This window comes from Dryobates pubescens, chromosome 1 (genome assembly GCF_014839835.1).
Source record: "Dryobates pubescens isolate bDryPub1 chromosome 1, bDryPub1.pri, whole genome shotgun sequence".
NCBI classification, from domain to species: domain Eukaryota; kingdom Metazoa; phylum Chordata; class Aves; order Piciformes; family Picidae; genus Dryobates; species Dryobates pubescens.
This window is the reverse complement of record NC_071612.1, coordinates 52011498-52036932: the sequence shown is the minus strand read 5'-3', so window position 1 is coordinate 52036932 and position 25435 is coordinate 52011498. Positions and strand designations below refer to the sequence as shown.

Below are 25435 nucleotides of genomic sequence, written 5' to 3'. Positions count from 1 at the left end.
GAGAAGCAGCACAGTGGAGCCATAAAATTACCTCTCTAGATTAATTTGCATCTTTTGCGCAAACCTCCTCTTATTCATCTGTTTTCATTTGTTTTTCCCTGACAACCTGCAGAGCTACCCATGTCCTCCCAGCACAGAGTGTGTTTATTTTTCCTCCTGTCTCTGGCTCTTGCCCAGAGGAGAACAAACGCTTTCCAAATTACTTTGCTTTCATCCCCCACAGTGGCAAATGCTCTTACAGCTCCTTAGGAACTATTAGCACACCATGGACATATATTCTTAGGGTCTACCAGGACCCTGGCCTGAAAGAAGCACAAAATACATGAACTAGGAGAAAACTATGTCCAATATGTAGTAGGAGACCACTGACAAAAGCGACTGAAATATCTGTGGGCAAACGCTGGGTTTTCCACTTCGGACTCTTCAGTATGGAGGTAGGTGCTAGGGTCTATATTCTAGTCTTTAGGCTGTATTCGGCTGCTTAATATAGTCCACTGCTTCTTATAAAGAAACTTGCATAATTTCACTTTCCCCAAAGATTCTGTCTTGGGTAAAACTTCCCATCACACCCCCTATCCTTATTTATTTTGAGTCAGGCCAATATCTGAGCCAATAATTCAAAACAAGATTCAGCTAGCATGTTTTGAAAGTGTACACAAGAATAACAACTTTTGCTTTCACCAGGATAGCACAATTCAATCCCCAAACTGCTCTCACCAAGCCAATTTCTTTTTCCTCATGTCTCCCCCTAAAACTGGTGCTCGGTTTCATGTAAAACTATAAGCAATAGAACCAATACCAGAGAACACTTACAATGACACTTCCTTTACCCCATGTTATGGTTTCACTTTAGAAATATCTAATTCAGCGTACTAAGAGCTTTCTTAGGCAGAGCCTAGCTATCAGCCCACATAGCTCAGCCAGCTCATCCAAGCCTGTGATGGAGAAGAGAGCATTCAGGAGCCTGAACCAACTCTTCCACATTTACACTGAACCACCAACTGGATTGAAAGCCAGTTTTGAAGTGATTTCATGATGCAAATGTAGCAGATCAAATTCATGTCTTCATTTCACATGGACAGCCACCAAACAGATGATGCAGCTCTAATGCCACAGACCAAAGTCAAGTCAATAGCACATAGTTAATGGTCGCATTTTTTATGGCATATCACTATTTTCAATTATTATGCAAGCTTTAAACTTATTGAAAAGTTAAAGAAATACAACATTTTATTCTGAAAACAGCATCTGTGTTTAGCTGAGGGATTGTTAAAGTACCTTCTCCCCTGGAGTCACAGAGATTCTCCATATGCAGTGTGTGTAGGAAGGATAACCGTTTGGAAATCCTGGAGAAGAAAAGTTGCCAGCAGATTCTTGCAGTGTTTCTCCACAGGCTGAAAAAAACCAGAATACAGTAAAAATATAAAGTTGCACTCACCAGAGAAAAATGCATCTTTCTGATATCTATTCAGAATTCATTTAATCCACTGTAGATGCAGAATGGAAAACAGACTAGTTATTTTACAATTTATTCAAAATAATGATTGTAAACCAGTCTGACATCCATTCCATTTTACAGAGGATGTTTCTGTTCCATGAACTTTCTCGCTTATGTGCTGTCTGCTGACATAACCAAAATTACAGCAGTCTTAAAATGTTATTGCTGTCAGTCAACTGCAAAATTATACACATTATTTTACTTCAGTTAAAAAAGCACCACACCCTTAGGCATGTCCTTTAAGAATTAAAACAAAAGTGAAACAAAAGCTGCCACCGCACAATTGGCACCACACTGGAATTTCATCAGTGATTTCATTTAATGTCATCCTTCACCCACGTGAGACACTGATCTGACCTAAACTCATTTATTTTGGGATAGAAAAATAAATCCTCCATTCAACAAAATCTCTTGAAATAGTGATTTTTGAGGTATGAGCAAAAAAGTAAAGCAAATGTAAAGTTCTAAAAGACCAAAGTTTTTTATATTCCTTACTATTGAAGATTTTAGAGTCCATATCTCACCTGTCAATCAACTACTAGCTGCTGGTTGACTAATAATTCCTGTTCACACTAAAATACAGCATTGGAAGCTTATGCCATGCTTGAGCACTAAAACTGATTCTGATAGGGTGTAACACTTCAGTCAGTCATCTTTTATGACCTTAATCAAGTTGTTTCACCCACCAGTTTTGCAGATGTGGTTTGAGAGATGTGAATTTGAGAATATTATCCTATGACTGACAGTGTAATCAGATCTGCAGTGTTTTCAAATTACAGTGCTGCCACAGCCAGCAGGTGAACTACTGTGTCATCAAAATCTCAACGATTTATAAATTATATGGAAATTTTTTAAATAAAAAGGGACAATGGAAGAGATTGTTTATTATAAAGACAGATGACACAGCTGTAAAGGCTAGCTTGTTAAAAATGTCCAGGATGTAATTGGACAGCTACACTGTACTGTCAGACATAAATTACATTCAAGATATTAAGTATGTTCTCTGACACTGAAATGGTTATTGTGATGAGGGAATAAAAGAAATATTGGTGCAGTCCCCCCCCCCCAAAAAAAGTAATGGCTAAAGTCACCATCATCATGTCCTTTGGAATTAAACAGGAAAACAATAATAAATTATTTTCCTCCCCTCACTTAACAAATGCAGTTTTATCTTTAAGAAATATCAGGCAGTCACAGTAGATGACACATTCAAAAAAGGTATTCAGTGCTAAATAATTATTTCTGTACAAAGCCTTTTTAGTGAAAAGGCTATATCCATAATTAACCACAATTTATTTTTACCATAGTAATGAATGCACAACTTAAATAAATTGCAGAGTACTGTACTGGGTTCCCCCAAAGCTTGCGAACTGTATCATAGCTTACTACGCATACGAAAGAGAAGGCCAAGAGTAAAACAATATTCTTTCACAGGTGTAGAGGAAAGCAAAGCTAAAAAAAGGGAGATGTTATGTGTTTTTTTCACCATATTTACACTTAATTTAGAATTCCTGGTTACTCAAGCAAACTCTAAGAACATCTTATACCAATCAATAGCTGAATTAATTATCTATGGGATATGAGTTCCGGGCTGGCTTCCAGAACTGCTGTAGACAGGGTGGTATTTGGGCATTTCTCATTCAAAAATAACTTCCTGAGAAAGGGATACATAGTAATTAAAACAAAATTCTATCACTAGAGAGAATATAAACATTTTCTCTGAATTGAAATGTGGCAACTATAGTATTTGTGCTTAAGCTTATAAAATGGTATACTATAAACATTTTACCATGTAACTGTCCATTAGTAATGGAACTGATTTGGGGAATGAAATGCAGAAAGAAAATGAGCGGTAAGTGCCACTTATTTAAATTTCCTCAGAAACAGTCCTGGTATATTTCATGACACAAGAAATTAATTTCAGCTTCAATCTTATACATCTCTGCTTTACAGAGCATTTGTATATTTTTAGTCCACTGTTAATAATTAACATTGTCAGTGTTTTCTCTGATGCTTTTTTTCTCCCTTCTCAAACATCACACCTTATATCAATTTAACTAGGCTAGATCACTTGCAGAAATGCCACTTTAGCTCTCCCCATGCACACACTATAAACAAAAAATTTAAAAAAAAAACAAACTCCTGTCTGTTTTATGGCTTGAGACAGACTTTTGCTAAACTTTTCTGTGGTAAATAAAGGGAAACTATTTCTTTGCTTCTTCTTGTAATGGGTGCAGGCAGCAGGCAGATTACATGCTTATACAAATCAGCTTCTGTCAGTGAACTCTGTGCCAGTGTTCAAATTACACAGCCTGTGTACAACACCTCTCCAGGCTGGCCTATGCACAGGGTCAAGTTCCATTAAGGATTACAATGAAATCTGCAAAGGATGAAGCCCAGATCCTCCAGGACACATAGAGAACCAAGTGTCCTTTGTCGACACAGCACTAACAAATACAAACTGTCATATACAGCTAAGGTAAGTTTAACCTTTTCCGAAGAGACTTGAGATCTTAAATACTTTTTACTTAGACTTCCGTCTGCATAACTATACATTTATGGCATATAAAGGTGTCACAGAACCCTAAAATTATATCTTGCTGATTGTACTTGTTAAACTAATAAACTTAAACCAGTTTATTACAATGCAGTGTCTTATTGTTGACTTGATTCCCCTTTAGAAAGAAGTTATCTTAATCTAAAAACCTTTATCTTCTCTATGTAGCAAATAAAGGCTGACTTCTAGGTGGTCACGGTTTTCTAATTTAATAGAGATGGGAGCTAGTTAAGCCTGAAGAACAGCAATAACAGCACAGAAAACAGCAAGGACAGGTATCCTTCATGAATTGTCTTCCACACCTACTATTGCAGGCCATGGCAATTAAATTGCTGATCTTCCATCCATATTCTCTTCCTCTGACCAGGCCTCTCCTGCTAGTCTCAGCCTCAGTTCCCATCCCATCACTCTACCCACTTTCTTCTTGTCCTCTCTTTCTGTCAAAGGACCCTTCTCCACCACTTCCCTTTCTTATTCTCTTTCTCCTATAAAACTTGGTATGAATTTTAAATCACCTAAAAATTTCTATATAATAAAGTAGACCTGTGTTTGAATTTTAGTAGAAGAAAACATATTCTATTACTCCATTAATTTGAAAACTGTTGTAATTCAGCCTTGATGTTCAATATCAGTTCTCAAATGCCAAAATGAGATTGGCAGAGGAAGGATCCTCAGCTTAGTTCCTCGCTTTCTCCTCATTATTCTGTCATGTAACAATGTAACCGAGTATTAAAATACAACAGAGCCGTATCAGCAGTTATGGTTTCCTTTGACCAAAATCCTAAGTACAAAAAAACCCCACAAACTACCAATTTTGCTGTTGCTAGATTGTTGAGTCCTAGCACTTACTCAGCTGATGAATGACAGGTTATCAAATCTCAGTCCTTGGCTTTTCAAAGCTCGAAACTGTTTCTCTGTTACTAAGCTCTTTCCTGAATAATGACCCTGAATATCATGAGTAACTAAAATAACCTGGAAGGCTCAGCTGCCTGACTGTGCAAAGATCAGCTGCATTTTCCAGCAGCCCTGAGCTCAACTTCATATTCACAGGCCCCAGGAAACACAGTTGGCTTCTGGGAGCAGAAACTGCTTACAGTAATAACCAGAACTCTGGAAATTTTATTTAAGTTGCTGCTTTCTGCACTTTCATTGCATTTCATTTACAGCAACAAAAATGAACACATGAAACCATGCAGAGTTTGTTAATGTTCAAAATATTCACTGCTGTTTATCATAAGCAGACATCATGATTAACATCTTTTGTTTGAAATAGGAAATGTAGCATGCCTCCAAAAACAACAGTGTCAGAGACTGCCATATACTATAAGGATCACAAGATTATTTTCATAAAGCCAAAAACTTACTGTCTGACTTTTCAGTCTCACTATTTGCTGGTAAGTTTATTGTATCACAAGTACTGTGAAACTTTCAGAGAGTTCCTTTCTTTATTGGATGTTTGCATTTGTGTTGTGTTACTTCAGTTACACAGCTTATATTAAAAATATTAACTAAGAAAAATAACATGTTAAATAGTATATTATTTTTAATTTGTAGAAAATCCTTATGTCCTTTCCTCTCTCTTAAAATTCACTTTCTTTAATGGACTGGCTCATACAAGTAAAGCTAGAAAACAAAAGTCTTTTATTGCAGTTTGTTGAAGTGCCAGAAAAGGAGCATGATCCTGCAAGTACTGTTCCTTTTTATTACCCCTCTGACCCACGTTCACCAGTGCTGCAAAAAATAGCTTACTTTTAAAGTGCATGCTACTGATGAACAACCACGGTTTTAAAATACTGTGAAACCAACTTTCAACAAGATTTTCATAACATTTAAATAAATTATAACTCATCATTACACAGATGGCCAAGAAGGCCAATGGCATCCTGGCCTGCTACAGAAATAGTGTGGCCAGAAGGAGCAGGGAAGTCATTGTGACCCTGCACTGGTTAGGCCACACCTTGAGTACTGTGTCCAGTCTGGGCCCCTCAATTTAAGAAGGACATTGAGACTCTTGAACATATTCAGAGAAGGGCAACGAGGCTGGTAAGAGGCCTCGAGCACAAGCCCTGTGAGGAGAGGCTGAGGGAGCTGGGGTTGTTTAGCCTGGAGAAGAGCTCAGGGGAGACCTTATTGCTCTCTACAACTACCTGAAGGGTGGTTGTAGCCAGGTGGGAGTTGGTCTCTTCTCCCAGGCAATCAGCACCAGAACAAGAGGACACAGTCTCAAACTGCACCAGGGGAAGTTTAGGCTTGAGGTGAGGAGAAAGGTCTTCACAGAGAGAGTTGTTAGCCATTGGAATGTGCTGCCCAGGGAGGCGGTGGAGTCCCCATCCCTGGAGGTGCTCAAAAAGTGATTGGACTTGGCACTTGAAGCCATGGTTTAGAATAGAATAGAATAGAATAGAATTCTATTCTTGAAGCCATGGTTTAGTAGTCATGAGGTCTTGGGTGACAGGTTGGAACTGATGATCATTGACATCTTTTCTAACCTGATTGATTCTATGATTCTATGATTTTTATCAATTATATGAAAAAGACATTTTATCTGAATAATTATTTGAACATTAGCTCCAAAAGCACATAGCATCTTTTTCATTTGACTGAAGTGCATGTTAAATAATATATACACTGAGTAGTATAGGCTGTACTTCATGATTATTTTTTAAGTCAATGTGATCTTAAAATACCCACTACTTTCACAGTGATTCTAATTCTATAGGTTATTCTGGTCTCCAAAATTTGTGTTTTATTATAATATATGTATTCTCTGTGGTCAAGGAACTCTTAGTCTCTCTATACTCTTATCAGCAATAATGCTGCCAAGAAGAACCTTATTAGAAATAATGCCGTTGTTATTCAAGTCCTTTTTGTACCAAAAGGAAAGAGAAATAATTATTCCAAAAGGAACAGCTGTTAAAGAAAATATGTTAAAGTGGCTTCTCCTCTGGTAGGCCCAGAGGCACTGCATGTGTTCTCAGTACATAGAAGATTACAATTCAGTGTACTTACAGCACAAATGAAAAGCATACTTCAGCTGTACAGTGTACATCAAATGCACATCAGATGCCCCAGATCTTCAGCAGATCACACTGTTGCTGATAAAAATTTGAAGCAGCTCCATTACTTCAGTCCTGATTCCTCTTAGTCCTTCTCAAAACAGTTACTCCCATGAGGAGCAGGACGGATGTGAAAACTTGAGGCCCAGAGCTGGTATGTCTAGCCTCCAACAAGAACATTGCTGGCAAATTCTCGCTGAGAGATGGCACTTCTGAAATGCTTTGGTTGACACCAAAGGTAAAACTGGTATCAGCCATGACTACAGCAAGGAAAGTAAAACCTATTGTTTTAAGATGTCTACAACTCAGCCAGAACTTAGCAAAGAACTAGCACTAGAGAACAAGAGCCACAGTGTTGTGTCAGTGTTTCACCAGTCTTGCCAGTGATGTCACTGACACAGACAGGAACTCTCACTCAACACTATTTTGCAATAAAATATTGATATGCATTAAAATAATAGATGCTAGAATCAGGCAGAAGATACTCAAATATCAAATCTCTCTGTTAAAACTGTGGAAATTTTGTCTTAAGTTCTAACCACTTAATCCGTAAAAGAGTTGACAACTTAGTTGTCCTGGCTTATTTGTCATATTAACAACAACAACAAAAAAGTAATGTGTTCAAAGCTGATTGCACTAATTTAATTTGTTCCCTTTGCACTCCACCTGAATTCAAATCAAAAAGGACTTCAGTCAATATATAAACCAGAAATTACACTGAACTTCCATACACCCCCCCTTTTTTTTTCCCCCTTCTTGTCTAGTGATTGAACAGCAAAGGAATAAGAGGACTGAGATATCATGCATGGAGCTAAGCTATTTTTCATACAGTTTATCTGTCCTAAAGTGTTCTGCATTTCATTTTGCATTTTTTAATGATTCAGTTCTTGAACTGCCTATGTCAGTTGCCAACATGGAAATAGACTACTGAGCAGCTGACTCAAAAAATGTATCATTCCTCCTGAACAAGTCAAATGGTTGCTCATAGGTAGGTTTGTTTGTTTGTGGTGCAATACCTGGACATCTATACAGCTTCCTTGCCTGTGCAATATCTCCTTTACTTAGACGAGTACGCTGGCCAATGGCAGGTCGTATACCATTATCATCACGGGAAGGGAGAATGGTATCCAGAAACATGCCCCTAAAAAAAATAAAAATAAAAATAGACCCCAAAAACCCCTATCAGGTGTCTGTCATAAAACTGTCTGAGTTTTATGTTTGTATAATGCTAGTTTGTAAATCTAGAATTGACATTTGGTATAAATAAGAGGGTAAAATGCAGAACTTTAAATACAGAGAACACGTCATAAAGATTCCTCAAGCTGACAAACTTTGTGCAAAGTTAGCAAAAAAGAATCTTCTTTCAGTACATCAGTAAACATATATCAGTTTTTGTATTCCTGCTAGACAGAAGGAGGGAAATTTCTCACTACTATTAAGACTTCATAGGAAAAAGGCACTACTGTTAAGTTCTTCATACACTGAAAAAAATTAATTATGAACTTATATTAAAACACATAAATTGGGCCCATTCACAACATTTTTAATCACAAAGTTACTATTTCTAACAAAGTCTGACTTACACAAGTAAGAGCAGGTTAAGTCAGGCACACTTGTTAATCATTCTTCTGTTGCATTCTTCTGTTGGGTGTTCTATATCATACACCTAATTCTACTCTAGCTGCTGCTGCTTTTGAAAGAGAAATGCTTATTTGCCAGCCTCTGCTTGCTTCTCAGTAAAGTATATGAACTTACCGTATCTGCTTTTAACACTCACCCTAAAAAAACGCATGTAATAGCGAAGCACATTTGTTCCAAATCTGCACTTTTATACAAAATTTCCCAGATGTGATACAAAATATTTTGGTATTAAATTGGGTATTAAATTTAAAAGAGCAAGGTACAAAACTAAGTTCTATTATCATGTTACAGAATTTGAAGAATCACTCAAATCCTATAAAATGGAAGTTAACAGATGAGTATGTTTCTGTATTGTTTTATTCTATACATTTTTGTATACTTGTTGGGCTTTTACTGAGAAGTAAAACCGGTATTTTCAGGCACACTGTAGGTCCTTCTAATTAGGAATACTGGCTACAAATACAGATTGCTTTTTAATTATTTTGCATATTGTGGGTACTGCTCTCAGGTTTCTTGTATTAGGATGTTATCCTAATCTAAACATATTTATGACATTATTCACTTTATATAAATAAGGCACATAATCTTGAAAAAAATATATTTTTTAAAGAATTTTGAATAAAGGACATAATTTTTTAAAACAAATATTTGTATCTATACATCAACTTTATTTTCCACTGGTTTTAATATGACCTAAAACAATCCTCTCTTAAACGTCTTACCACTTCAGTAAGGTAACAATCTGTTAATAGTTTTAACACAGTGTGAACAACATCATTGTGTGTGACTAGAACTTTATGAAGTATTCTGATTTCTATTACTTACCCCAGTGAGTAAAGTCAAACAAACAGGTGGCAATATGCCACCCTGAGCGCAACTCATGCTTTCCAGATAAATCAGTGCAAATCAGTGCATGACCTCAAGGGTTCGCTGGTTATTTTTCAACAGTGTGAAGAAACAAACTCTTGTTCCTTGGGGCAGGTCATGCCTACTCATAGCACTATCACTTTTTGCCAGCATGGAAAGTGGTCAGATCAGGGCTGGCAAATCAAATTATCTTGATGCTGTCACTGCCCTAGGAGTCTGAGGGGTTCCAGCTTGTTAAATTACAGTATTTTATATAGGTTCTTATAAGCTCTTCCTTTAAGTAATGGTATCTGTAACTGGATTAAGCAATGTGACTAATATCTACCTCATGTGGCTCACTCCCATGCTTTTCCAGGGATGAATTATGTGCATGATGAATGCATCCTGTGCTAGGATTTTTATTTTAATAATATCATATAGGGAGAGGAGAACAAACCTAAGAAATCTGCAAAGGCTGGTTTTTGAGGTTTCTGACAGTTTTTAGTTTATTTCAGAGTCTCAGGTTGTCTAGAACTTTTGCTTTAAAATGCATTAATTGTACAAAAATCTAAAAAAGCACCAAGTACATAACCTCTCAACAACTTCTTTTTTTCCTTTTTGTGTAGGGGTTATTTGGATTTATTTTTTTGTTTAACATCATTCTAGTATTTTTAGAGAGCAATTAACTGAACTTCAATTCAGTATGAAATGCCACAAGAGACCAGGTGGAAGACTCCTTCAATTATTCCCCAAAGAAGGGCAAGCCTATGAGAACAGCTCCCCACAATCAGATCAGTTTTCAGAGCAAGCCACACATGGCCTGGAGTTGGAAATAGATCAACCTGCAACAGGTCAAAGTAAAACCAGCAGAACTCTTTATTATATGCTTTTGATGACAGTAACAATCTATACAAGCAATAGAGAAGAGGCTGCAGCTTCTGTTATAAATGGTTGGCTGTGGTCCTTAACAAAGACTATAGTCTGAATAGTAGATATTCTAATAACATATCACATTCCACCTGCATTATGCATCAAATGAGATTACTTTATAAGAGGACAGACCATGTTACACATAAATTTCCTAACCATTTCACTTATTTGGGTTTTCTGAAATTCAACTTTTTGGGGAGACAAAAAGAAAGTGAATATTATGTGAAACATTTCCAGATTACCTTGTCTTAAAATTTAATGAACTGAAGCAAGATCAAAAGGCTGCTTTGAAACTGAACAGAAATGAAATGTGTTTTAAAATTTAATTACATTATTCTGACTTAAACAAGCTGTGCTTTGAATGTAAGAATGCTATAGCAAGGGATCTTTTAAGTGATTTCAGAATCCTTAAAAAAAACCATAGTTCTTAACATTTATGGAGAGGAATAGAATAGAATTAAAAGTCAAAAGGTATAACCTGAGACTCCAACCTTGAGAAGGTGTTCCTGGCATAGTGCATAATGCTGTCAAAGTCATATGGTTCCCCAAGGGAGTTCACCTCTCCAGGCTCCATCTTCAAGAAGTTGTATTCCTGACCTAAGAATGATTGATAATTAGAGTTCCTTTAATCTCTCTCTCTTCTTTTTTAATTCTTTTTTTTTTTTTTTTTTTTTTTTTAATGTGTGTGTGTGTGTGAACTAATCAGGAAAAGAAAACCAACAAAAATCCTAACCTAATCACCCACTGACTGTCTTAGCCATTTGGGAGTAACTGTGTGACTTTATTAACTAAGAGGGCAGACATCTTCTGAAACATATCAAAACCTATATTAGGCACTCAGAAAGGCTATTCTCATTCACCTAACCTACACAGAGGCTCCACACATTATGTGGCACCATGTAGAATCCATACAATTTCTTGGCCTGGTTCTTAATTCCAGAAAGAAATTATTTTTGACAGCAAAGACCCTGGAAGAAACCTCCTCATTGGGGAATTATACTTATCATTGTGGTTCCAGATCATCAGTTTTTTCTCCTAATCAGCATGTTAAGAGGAGCAAAACGTCCCTTATTCCAATTCATATTACCATTACTGTCTTGCAAAAAACCTACAGTGGATTTACATTATTAACCAACATATAACAAAACCCAGGTGTCTCAGAGGTCATGAATTCCTCATTCTATCTAGTGATCCTCAAACTCATGTCATATGATAATAAACATTTTTAGACAAACAGCCAGAAACTAGAGATTACTCAAAGAAAAGAGCAGGAATCTTAGGATGGCACTCAGACAGTTTCTACATCACAGAATAAGCATAGGGAGGGTACTTATGGCACTTACACAAATCACGACACAGAGAGAACAGAAGGAAGGCTTACAAGCATGTGTCCTTTCAGGACTTGAGAGACTTGTGGGAGTGTGTATCAGCTACCAGTCATCTTCCCACAGTCCTAGCTGAGGTGGTAAAGATTTTGCATCTCAAATCTATTTTGTTTTAAAACATTTTTCTATAGGAACAGAAAAATATTCTGAACTATTACTGGACAGTTTTACTCCTTCCTGAGCAGAGAATTCCTGTACAACAAACCAGTTTTTCATAGACAGCATGCACATTTATGTGCATTGCAAGTCAAACATGCCTAGTTCCCTCCCATCTTGTCCATGCCTCACAAGTGTGGGCACAAGAGCTAGACTGACAAAGAGAAGACAGTCACAGTTTGAAGTTCTCAGTTTCCTCAGACACTTTGTCTCAACAGCATCAAGGCTACTGGCAAAGGTGCAGGCTCTGTAGGAAATGAGTAATGTGGAAACTGTGGGAACAGTGCTCATTTTTGTCACATATTCAAAGACCTCATCTTACCTTCCAGGTCTAAATCTCTTGGGCAGCTAAGAAGCTACTGTCTTTATTTAATGATATGTAACCACTATGAAAGAAAAGCCCTTTCTCAAGCACAGAAACTTTATTTTTCAAAGGCATTGAAGAGCAAAGGCTTCCTGCAATTTTTTAAGCATAACTACTATTTCTCTCCTTCTAGCCAACATTATTTAATGACTTACTAGTTGTCCAGATGTTTAGAAAAGATTCTATTTTAGTTGCAGTATTTATTTGTGAATCAGCTTTAGATCAGTCTAGCTAAGAGGAATAGCAGGCATTTCTGCTATGCAGTGTTAAGTTTTAAGAGAGTGAAGTAGATAAAGAAAACAAAAAATAGATAGGTCCCCCACCCCCTCAAAATAAAGGACCTACTATAGTCTCTCACCAGGCTGGATGTTTTCTCTAATGATGGTGACATGGTCATCACGGTCTGGTCGTGTATGTTCGTGCCAAAAACCTATCACGTGACCCAACTCATGGACAACTATACCAAATTTATCACAGTTTTTCCCAATAGATATAGCCTGAGGACCATTTCCCCTTCGGCCCACATAAGAACAGCACCTGTAATTAAAGCACAAACACAGGTGAAAGTTTTCATGCATTTAGATTCAGTTAGAATATGAGAAAATGTTAGATAAAGAACAATGCACTATGCAATTTCTGCAGTCTCACAAACTCTAGATCTACTGCAATAATAATTTATTATTCACAATGTCTACAACAGGACACATTAACGTTCTGGATGGTTTTTTTATTCAAGGTCTTAAAACATGCTAGCTATGACCAACAGGACTGTCAATTGTAGCCTTGTATCCCTAAATGACATAGGAATTTCTTTTCATTCAATGAATCATAAAAGTTGCCAGGAACTACCATCTCACCCATGCATATAACTTCTTTCTTGCCCACGCACAAATGAGCATGAAGAAGGAGGTAGAAAGAATAAGGTAAGGTTTCTTCTTTGCCATACTTTTGTTGGATTGTCCTGACAGCACTTACTAGACTCTTGGTCACTCAGTTCTGATAAGTTTGCTTTATTGTGATCTGAAAAGTCATCCTATTTCATTACTTCCATCTATAAAGGGGTGCAGAAGTGATGCAAGTACAATAGTACTCCTGTACGATATTCATTTAGCATACAAAGAAGGAAGATATCTTGAATGAGATGACAAATCCTGTTTTCTTGTAATAGCAACCTTAGTCCCAGAAAGATGTATTTTCACAAGAAAACCCACACACAAGCAACCAAAAACCCTGCTTCACAACTGCTCTCATGTTTTATTCCTGTTCCACTACTCTTCCATTATTTCAGTGTAAACTTATGGAAAAAAATATGCTCTTTTCAGCACTCATACATTAAGCATTTACCTGAGATGTCTGCTTTCTGGTTAGAAAAGAAAGTTTGCTAGTGAAAGGAGAGAAAGGAGAATAAAGCAAATTATACCAAAGGGAAGACAATTTCAGGTTTTGTAAACTGATTCTCTGTCACCTCTGAAGATGTTAAATATTTCAAGGCAGCATTATATTCCCTTTTAAAAGCCTGATTTCCCATCTCTACTTGGTAAATTCTGCAGTCTGTCAGGTGGAATGGAATTGTACTGAGCAGATCACCTACACCCTGTGCCCACAATCCTTGTGCTTTTTTATGTTTGGGTTTTTTTCTTGTTGTTGTTGTTAATCTGATGTGACATTTACACAGCAGAATATGTTGATCGTTATGGAGGTCAATTGTAGTGCGGCACATGATCCTATCCTTCATATGCTTCTGTGGCCAGTAAAGGAAAAGCAGCTATGGAAGCAATACCAGTAGCAGATTGAATTCTACTGACAACATTTACTTGTTACTCTTTTTCAGCTTTTGCAGTGGCATAAAGACTTTTCACTTTCATTATTTGGCTTGTCAGTCAGCCACAGCTGGTCATTTTAGTGTCTAATACAACTAAATTTTAAAAGGTCACACAAATTACTTCAGAAGAAAATATTATACAACAGTCTAGGAGGGATGAATCAAGAATTTGGAAACAATTTTGAAAATACAAGGCTTGAGGTGAGGAGAAAGTTGTTCACAGAAAGAGCCGTTGGACATTGGAATGTGCTGCCCGGGGAGGTGGTGGAGTCCCCATCCCTGGCAGTGTTCAAAAAAGGATTGGTCATGGCACTTGAAGCCATGGTTTAGCTAGTCATGACGTGTTAGGTGATAGGTAATAGGTTGGACTTGATGATCTCTGAGGTCTTTTCCAACCTTGTTGATTCTATTCTATTCTGTATTCGGTGGCTTAAAATTTTCCATAGATTTTAAATATAATTTTTGCAGTGATAGAAAAAGTGAAAAAATAATAAATAATTATTCCAGATAATCTCCAGCTCTACTTTTATTGACAATATTCACAAGAGCAAAAGAATAAAGGAAGTATTTAACTACAGTTTATCTCTTCCTGTCTTCTTGCTCCATTTGAACCAAAAGAGGTTGTAACCGTTTAATGTTGTGTCCTGTATCTTGGAAAAGTAATAGCTGTGCAATAATAGCAGAGCAACAAAACAGCTAGTAGAACATTTAAAGTTACTAACACAATTTGGTTTTATAAGAAAATATGGTAAATAACTAATTAACCAATTTATCAAAACAAAGGTTGGACTCAATCTTAAGAGATCTTTCCCCAGAAAACAATTCTATAATTCTATGAAATGCCACTAACAAAAGCAAGAAGTTGACTGCTTCTCAAAACCGAGGTGCTTAAGATCATCTCAGAAAACTTTAAGTGGTATTTCATAAACCAGATATATTTTCAAGTGTTTGCAAATATAATTGGATACTTTATTTTATAGTCAAAAAACAACAAGAGAAGTTGGGCATTATCAAATACGTATAATGACTTTGGGTACCTCATCTGACACATTTGAAAGATCTTCATCAGAAGATGAAGATCTTTCCTATCAGAAATAAAAAAAAATTAACTGCAATCTTTCACACAGTATTCCTCTATGTTGTCTAATGATGAACACCTAAAACCCAGCACATTGGGAACTGCTTTTTTAATGCTGGCCTGCTCCTGAAAACAAGCATCCAGATGAGCATCATAATTGCCTTACAGTGATTAAAATTTATTGAAGTTTTGGTTTGGTTTTGTTTTTTTACATGCCAAAAGAAAATTAGAATTAACACTAGGTCTTAAAATAGCAGCAGTGTACACTGGAAAGGTGATTAGGATTTGCTAGATTGAGTGTCATGTCAAGCACACCAGATTCATCCAATTAACCTACAAGATTCTGATAATTTTGACAATTGCACTGAGTCAAAAGGTGAGGAAAATGACAACACCACATCTATTAAACAAATTATTATGCAATACCAAGGTTTTGATCCCAGGTATGTTTGGCAAAAGACCAAGACTTCTACATGCGGTATAAGAACTTATCACGCCCCTTAAATTGAGACAACTGCCAGCTTTTAAAGCTCCTCATCTCTTTAATCTTTATGGCACCAGACACCATTTGGAGATAGTAACTATTTATGAATCTCTAATTCCATTTAATCAGTCTAGCTGACCAATGATGGTTTGCAAAGACAAAAAAGTGACAGAAAGTGAAATGTCTGGAACACCACACTCATTCTTTTAAGTAATATAATTCACAGCTACTATCAAAAATACTCTTAAATTAATATGAAGGAAGAGAGAATTGGGCAGAGACAATGTTGCAGTTCTTTATAAAGCTGCACTCTTCAGCATGTGGCAAGATAAAAATCCTCACAGACCACAACATTATTTTGCAATGGCACTAATTATAGGAATTTCTTAATGCAAAACTGCAGAAATTCATAAATGTACTAAGTTCACAGAACATCACCTCACTGTTACACAAAGCCATATAAAGAGGTTCACAAAATTCATTAATAAGATCTCACTGAGGAAGCACAGGTTTTTACTTGGTGAAAACACAACTCTTTCAATCATAAATATAACTCATTCTGTACAAAGGAGACGCTGGCCATGAGCTGGCTTAATGAGTTTATTTGTTGTCAGGGATCAATACAATCATGGTTACTAAATGTGCTGATTCAATGTCATAAGAGGATTTGTTGTGATGGCAAAAGTGACTACTGCTTCACCTATTCAATGGAGACAACCAACCCAATATTATAAAGAATAGCCAACTGAGTCCATTCCTTAGTTAACAGCTGTCTATGTCAGTATATTAACATACATCATCCCTCATTCCATTTATGTTAATACACTGTGGTTTAGACTGTGACAACTGGACACCTGCACCTTGTCACACCCACATGCAAGGCCACACAACAATCCCTAGAAAAGCTGTCAACAGCTGTGGGTAGGCTGAATGCCAGCTGGCAGAGTTAATTACCAGCTGAGAACCCTAGTGCCATGGAGTATTTACCATAACTGAATTTATTTTCATTCCATAAAAGTCACTGGGCATCTTTTATAACATGTAACCCTTCTTAAAACAACAGAACGTTGCAGAACCTCAGGCCATGAATTTACCCATTTCCCCAACTTTTAAGAATTTGCCTGTAATGTTGTCCTAGGTTTAAGGCACTGGGTGGTCTTAAATCACAGAGAGGTCTTCCAGGAGGACTAGATGGTCTGGAAGATACACCCCTGGAAAGTGTAATCTTTGTATTTCATTCCCATAATGCCTGTATCCCTATAAAATTGGCTGCAGAGTTAGTTTCTGCCTTTTTTCTTCCTCCTGTCTGCTCTCCATCAGGAGTCCTTATCGGGCAACATGGGGGAGTATCTCAGGCCTCTTCATGGCCTGCAGAGGACTGACTAATTTGTCCTGCACAATTTTGGCCTGTTTAGGCCTAATGGAAGGCAGGCAATGGAGGGAGAAAAGGAGCGCTGAGGCTTTTGCTTTAGTCTGGCTGGGGGAAGGGTTTGGGGAGGTTTTCATGTATCCTGTGTTCTTTTGAATATGTATTAGGTGTTAAGGATTCACATATTCTGTATTTTTCTGTATATTTTTGAATATCATTCTGTATTTCTCTCCAATTCAACAAGAGCATTTTATTTTGCTCTCATGGGGAAATAAAATTTTATCTGTCCATTCTTCAAACTAAGACAAATGTTTATTTAATATATGAATGAGTTCAAAAAACCCACATTTGGTCTACAATGCTTGGGGAAGCACATGAAAGAGAACTGATTTTCATGTATCTCAAACAGCTTTGTCAAATACCAATACAAGAGGATTCAGCAGTAATTGTAATAACTCATTGAAAATTTGTCATAAAAAGTACTCACATCCCCTAGTGAAGAACAAAAATTGTCACTAAGTCAGATCAAAGGTATGTTGAGAGACCAGAACAATATGACAAATTCTTCTTGTTCTGTCTCACTATTTAAAAAGAAGCTTGATCTTGTACTCAGTAATATTTATTAAGAGCAAGTGACTAGAGGCCATCCCAGTTTGCTGACCTCTTTTTTGCCTTTGCATACAGAGAACTATACTGATTGTCTTCAGGAATTTCCTATCTGATAGCCAGCATAAAGTAGTAGTGAATGAAAACTCTTTTAAACCTGTTTACAGATGAGAGTTTTACTTGCCCTCACCAATTAGTTGTATAAATTTTTGCTGTAATAGGTATTAATTTCGATGTATTCTGCTTCGGCAGAAGAATCGCAAAGACTACTGTCTTAATACTATACCTCTATATCTATATACTATATATATCTTATTCACACACGTACAGCTAATAGGTAGAAATGACTGTCAGTAATTACAACATTTCAAACGACTAAGTTAGTGTTTCAGCTGTATGAAGGGAAAATAGTTCAACAATTAATTGTTCTCAAAACTGGTTAAATAAGCAAGGCAAATGTAGTTTAAGACTGCAATGGATGAAATCATTCTGATGGGAGGGAAGGATACCACTGCAAATTTTTGAACATTCTTCCTCACAACCTGCCCATAAGCAAACACGAGAACCCTAATACAAAGAGAAGAATAATGCTGGTTGGAATATTATATGAAGAGAATATAGAGAAGATGCTCTTAAAACTTGTAGTGTCAAAAAAGACTGCTAAATATCATGAAGACAAGACTGGAATTAATAGCAATTTTAACAGATCAGAGAAGAGATTTGTAAAGATCTCTTTGGTGTCCTGAGATGTCCAAAGCATGGCACACACTTGGAACTAGTGATGGGGTGCTGTGCAAAGAACTCTGATTCTCATTTGTAGTCATGTCCTAACTGACCACAAGTTGAACATGGCTACTGTTGAGAAATGAGGTACCACACTTAGTTAAGTGGAAGGAGAGAGTACAAGACACATGGATTAGCTCTAACCCTGGCTCAGCAGAAGTAAAGACTCATCTGGACAAACACACCTTACTTCAGGATTTTGAATTTGAAGGAAGCTGTGGACTAATAGAAGAGAATTTTTGATCATGTTGTTAGGCTGTTTGAAACTTATAAAACATGTCTTAGCAAGAAATATTAAATTAATTAGATTTTTTCTAGCCATAACAACAATCTCAAAGTATATAACAGATTCTTTCAAAAAAGAAAGCAGAATTATTTGTTTTTCTATGGCTGTAGTGAGCAAGAAAAAGAGTTAATGCAATTGCAGAAAGAAATATCTGGTTTACCTATGACCAAAAATATTGCCCCTGACTTAGTACACTTTTTGTATTAGGATACTGAATAATTACATTTCCTAGCAGGCTGTGAAGTATTCCTCTTTGAATGTTTTTAGAAACAAGTTAGACAAGTGTATGTCTGCAATGACTTAAGTATAGCTATTTCTGTCTTATGAATAAATCAGACATCTTTGTGAGATCCCTTGCAGTTGTATGGGTCTATGATAATCAAAACTTCTCTCTCATTCATTCCTGATATATAAAATCTGACCTTCAGGTAGGTCACACATCTCTCATAACCAGCTGCTATATTTCAAATACACTTTTTTCATCACTGCCCTTCTGGAATGAGCTTCTCATGAACTGCTGCAAGAAGTAATGCATTATGCTTGTTCAAAATATCTTTAATGTTTACAAAGGCTCAATAGCACTTCACTTGCTAATGTGCTAATGCTGTCATCTGAGATATGTGTAGATAGTACCACCTGTGTTTCCACATACATTACTATATCCATTTTCTGTTTCATTGCATGTGTTGTGTTTTGACTGTGTGCTTCTTGGAGCAGGGTTTATCATTTAGTCTTTCATTTGAATGGTGCTAAATACAATTAAGTCTCTCTCATCTGTGAATCTTAACTGCCATGGTACTGCAAACAATAATGACACAATGTACTAATAAACCAACACAGCATGGTGCTACGGGAAAGAACTGACATCAATTTCAATGCACTGGCCATGCAGCAGAAAGTGTTTGCAGATGGTTTGGTATCCCTTTTGTCTGGATTTTTTCCATGGAAAATTCTATATCTGCACTGTATGCCAGTGTTTAGTGCACAGTGGTTCCTATTCACCCAGAGAAGATAGATTTTTATTTATCTGGCTCTTCCCAGATGGCTCAGGACTCCAAAAGAAGTAATTCAACTGCTTTTGACAGTTGACAGATTCTTCTGCTGTTTGGCTTTGGGCACTTTGTAGATTTAATTTTCATGAAACCAAGATTTCTGTAAATATATCCACACTTCTTTCTATAGTGTCTGAGACCACTTTGGTCTTTCACACTCTTCTGTTTAAATTCACATGGCTTTCTACCTCTGTGAGCACAGGGAACCATCATGATTATTCTCTGTATCCATTTGCCTTCCAGCAGTGTCACTAGCCCTTAATCCTCTCTTCAAGGTTCTACTGTTAACTAAAATAAAAGCCATGCTGAGTGAGAGCAAAAGTCCATTTCATTTGACACTGTTTCTAACAGGGGTCTACAGAAAATCTACAGGATCACAAAGAATATGACAGGTGAATTCACAGGCAATCCTGTGGAATAAGCTCCTATTGCAAGGATCTGTAGCCCAGAGACTTTCCAAGACCAAGATGATATCTTTCTTAAAACATCTTAGGAAACATCTTAGGAGTAGGTTTTATTACATTGTCCCATACCTTAAGAGGAAAGTTGGGTGTAATTTAAACAGAAAAGCTTACATGTAATTTTATGGGCTATAATTAAGTGCATTCAGGATCATCCCTACAACACAACAAAGTCCTAACACTTCTTTTCAAAACTCTGTCCTGTAAAACTCTATTAAAATTCAGGAGTAAGAATACAAAGTATTAACTGATCAGGAAGTCAGCAAGACAGACTTTTTCCACTGTGGAGCCTAAAACACAAAAAGAAGACAAATATCAGAAATACAGGTAGTGAGTGCTCTCAGAATATGAACATGGGGCACTCTGGAGTTTCACCAACCATTGCATAAAATTAAGAGTTCTGAGTGGAATAAATAACAAACATAGCTGAGCGAGGCATTTGTGAGCAGAAATACCTTTACATGCAATATGGTGACTAATGAAAAGCTGTACTGATGATTAATAAAGCCTGTTCTAGTGACCTGGAAGAAGCAATTTACAAAACAGTAATTAATTTGGTGGCTAAACAAATTTAGGCAAGAGAAGTCTAGAAACAGTAGAGTTAAAATTACAATTAACAATAATTCATCTGGAATATGGGATATATGTCCATGCGTAATTCAGCAGTAAATGTGCAACAAGGTGGAAGCTAAGAAAAAATGAACAAAAAGTCCAATATACAAGAGCCATACATACAAATATGAAAAGCATGATGGAAAGCCAAAGTCTCATTTCTATGTATTTATAGAGAGATCATTTTACTTAGACAAGAGAGGCATAAGTTCAAACAGTTACTACACACACTGTTTTCAATGAACCTAAAGCCACGCAGAACACACATTTAAACATACTGTTTAAATGCAGGAACTATTAATTCTCCATTATATATACACTTATTACTGCAAAGCTGACAAACGTGGCCAAACATTGAAAACAGAAGTATCTATGACCAGGCACGTAGACTTACCCACATGGTCTGTATGTAAATACAATGTAACTTTCTTCATCGCTTCGTTCAATAAAGGTGACACATGTGTACTTTTCCCAGTGCCGCATAGCCTGTTTGAACATGGCACGCTGAGTACCTGGAAGAATAATTATATGGAATTAAATATACAACTTTTCTAACTGCATCTTGTTCCTTAAAATTGGACTACAATACTAGGAATAGTGGCCAGAAAAGAGTCCTATGTGGTAACAGTCCCATGTACTGCCAGATTTGAGTTGAAGGGATACTCAGACCATCATTTCTTCACATACTGCCTGACACACTCCAGCAAATGCAAAAACTGCAATAAAGAGTACAGCAATATTACACCACAGGAAGACAGCAGAAGAAATATAGTCTGTCTTCATTAACATAATATTTGCTAAGTGATTTCTCAGATTAAATTATTATGTGAATCATTGTGGGGGGGTGGGGAGGGGAGAAGGGAAGAAAGAAAAAGAAAATAAGAGAAAGGAAAAAGGGGAATGAGAAAGGTAAGAAAGTTGAGAAACTCTGCATCCTACCTGGTCAGAAGAAAAATATATAAATTTTAAAAAAACACCCTACACCCTTTAAATGTGGGGACCAGTTTAACCTAAGTCATGTAAACTGGCGCACCAGCTAAGGCATTTAATAATGCTGCCTTGAAAAGAGACCAGTCTCTGCTTCTTTGCATCAAAATAGTTCAGAAATCAAATGGTCCAACAAAAGAGGAAAAGTCTTATTTTGATCCAGTAATAATCAGATCGAGATACTTGTTTGAAAAATGAAAAACATTCAGAAACAATTACAACTATATTGTAGGTGCAGAAGCAGCCAAAGAAGGACTCACTACAGAAGAGAAAGCCAGTCAGTATACAGCAGTTAAAATAGGTTAAATATGTCATTTTGTCGCCTGATAAAAGACAAGGCTTACTAACTCAGAGGTGGCATCTGCGTATATAGCTGTATTGCCTCTGAGATGGAAATCCATTAAAAGACAGTACTATTTGGCATGGATTTACTAGCAGAAACTCATTCACCTTGCAGACTCTTGCAAAGTTGTATGTTACAGCAAAGGATAATTTAAAAAGAAAACCATTCAAACACCCTACCAAAGAAAAACAGACAAATAAACCTCCCAAAATAACTCATTTTTTAAACTTAGACAACAATACCTGAAAGTTTATAAAAATATACATTTCAAATCATGTTGGATCCTAAAACTTAAAGGTTATTTCAGCCCATCTTGCCCTTTCCTTTCATCTTTAAGCAATTATTTCCAAGCTTCAGAATTTATCTTTGGTTATGAAAAAAGGTAAAATGATATACTGAATGTAAAGGTTTAATATGATATACACCTCAAATTCGATTTAGTTCACTACTGTTATTTCAGAAGATGGTAATACTAAAGTAAAGGTCACATCTGCTATAATATTATGAAAATACACAAAGCAAAACTCTGAATTTAGCTGCCAGTTTGAAAGAAATTACAAGTGAGCATCTGGTTGTTTCTTTTGGTTCCCTGTATCATTGTGAACAATAAGAAGTTATTACATGTCTTTTCCCACCCATCTTTGCTTTTCTCCCTCCCTTTTTGTTTTAAATTACATCTTAGATCCACACTGATACAGATCCATTTGCATTTTTGAGGTAATAATTATTTTTTTTTTTCTAGTTTTCTGCTAAGAATTCTATATATATATTTGGAAGTCAGTTTTTCTTCTTCTCATATATAAAGCCTGTGTATACCCATCTGAAAACCAGACTGAGGAATTACAACACACAGCTGAGTCAGTTTGAGTGAAATCAGTTTACCAGAATACATGTTACACATCAGTTAAATTAGCTTTACTAAACTTCCTGTATTTTTAATTAAAAAAAAAAACAATAAACAAGCAAACAAACCCCACTAGAGACTTCATGACTTTCTGTTACTTAGGTTCTTGAAAACAAACACACAACAAGAAATATTAGTCAGAGTCTTCTCTTTCTAAAGCAGTTACACATTTTTATTATATAGCTTGCTTCTGAGAACAATTTTTTGAAGTATGACTAATATTTTCAGAACAGATGTATATCAAGCCAAATCCAACAAAAAAGCTACTGAATTCCACAGTATGACTTGACTTTAATGAAAAGGAAAAAGAAAAAAAAAATTAAAAAAAATCTCATATGCCTTCTCCACCTCCAAAGCACAAAGCTTACCAGTGAAATTTCCACCTATTACATATGGAATGACACCCCCTGGCCATATTCTTTCTGTTCGTGATGTAGCAGCTCTGGGAAATCGGTTTTTCTCATTTTTCCCTGAGAATTTTACAGTACTTCTTCCTTTAGATGTATTATTTTGCTCAAAGCCTGTAATGATAATTAAAACACTGAATGAGATCACACACATACACACACACACCTCCCCCAAAAAAGAGAACAATTATTTTCCAGCAGGTCAGTCAGATTATTTCTTTATGCACTTCAGAAGTATAACATATACAGCCTACATTCTACTACGTTCATACTTACAGGACTATGGTTAGTATAAAAGCATGTCTCTTCAGTGCAATACACCATAAAGGCTTCAAACACAGTATGAAGCATCAGAATGCCCCAACTAGATCCAGAAAAGAAACCCTTAAAATAGCAGCCTACATGTACTGAAAACACTTTGTATTGATATTAGTTGAAATAATAACTGTGAACATAGCCATACAAAAGTCCTATTGAGCCTCTAGATTTGATGCTGGAAATAGACCCCTAAGAAACTGCAACAAAGAGCTAATCTCTTCATTACTATTCTGGTGCTATTTATTTTATAGTTTGTTTATGCTAATAGTAATACAGAAGAGCTTTAAAGTGTTAAAGTGCTATCATCATTAATTTTCATGATACATTATCATATCAGGCAACCTGCTAATTTAAACAGTGAAAATACCAGAGCCAAATCTTCTTATCCTGTCTATAAGCTGATAGAGGGCACCACGTTTTTTTGACATTCCATGCTCTCCAAATCCACCTTTAAAAAGACACACAAAAAAAAGGAATTTTACAAAAGTTAAAAACATGCAATCTTACACCTACAGCAACTATACAGCCTAAAGCCATCAGAAAATACCCAGCAAAACCTGCAATGAGTCTTAAAGGAAGTTTAACATTCTTCAATGACTCACACAAATTCTTTAAGTATACTTGACAGTGAAATAAACCCACATTTTTAGGTGAAAATTTTTCTAATATGCATTCCAGAATGTAAGCCAACGTGTCTTTGTTATTCAGACAAGTTATGAAAATTACATCATCTAATTATTATTTGGAGCTTTTTTCCTTCTTGGTGACCTTGACATCCTCAGAGCCATATTGACAGACAGCTAAAAGCCTTACTCTCACAGAAATTTCCCAAATACTTTGCATAATAATCTCATTTCAAGGGCAGGGAAAAAGAGAAAGCAAGCACCCAAAGTTTCAACAGGAAAAAAACCAACAAAAAACACACAAAAACACCACCACTACAACAAGAAGAAGGAAATGGATACAAACTTAATATTGTTGATTTTACCATGAACCACTTGGTTTTCTTTGTCAGTGTGTCTATGCACTTTATGTAAAGGCTTCGAAACATCACATGCCAGTGTGTATTGAAGTAAGATCTCACAGGCATGTAACTGCCTATGTTATTTCAGCAGTCAATGAATAACAAATTAGTTGATTTTAACATTTACCATGCCATTTACAGAAACACAACATATTTCTAAGTTTCCTGCATACATTTGATGCATCTGCCATGCTCCCTTAACACATAATCCTTTTAGGACTGCAAGTCCTTCTGCAAACACCAGTAAACCTGAAGAGCACTGATAGTACTGCACTAGTTAATAAATCAATCAGAAATGTTCAGAAAGTTTTGTAATTTCCAGAAGTTTGTGGTAGGGTATATTTTAAAATTTAATATCTGTTATGAGATAAGAGGGGTTTCAAACTAATTTTCAACAGCAAGAGTAAAAAAGATAAGAGAAAGAACAGGATCACTGAAACCTCCAACTACCACTAAAAGACTTTTC

The 25435-nt window shown here is 36.2% G+C and overlaps 1 protein-coding gene across 1 annotated transcript in view; it reads right to left on the bottom strand.

Annotated features, from left to right (window-relative positions):
* TLL1 (tolloid like 1) overlaps positions 1-25435 on the bottom strand; it is a 124555-nt gene that overhangs the window by 40763 nt on the left and 58357 nt on the right. The window contains exons 3-9 of the mRNA XM_009904561.2: positions 24313-24393; positions 23589-23741; positions 21381-21498; positions 12792-12970; positions 11020-11125; positions 8128-8252; positions 1279-1394 (exon numbers count right to left, since the gene is read on the bottom strand). Coding sequence (XP_009902863.1) covers positions 1279-1394; positions 8128-8252; positions 11020-11125; positions 12792-12970; positions 21381-21498; positions 23589-23741; positions 24313-24393 — 878 coding nt within the window. The remainder of the gene's footprint in view (positions 1-1278; positions 1395-8127; positions 8253-11019; positions 11126-12791; positions 12971-21380; positions 21499-23588; positions 23742-24312; positions 24394-25435) is intronic.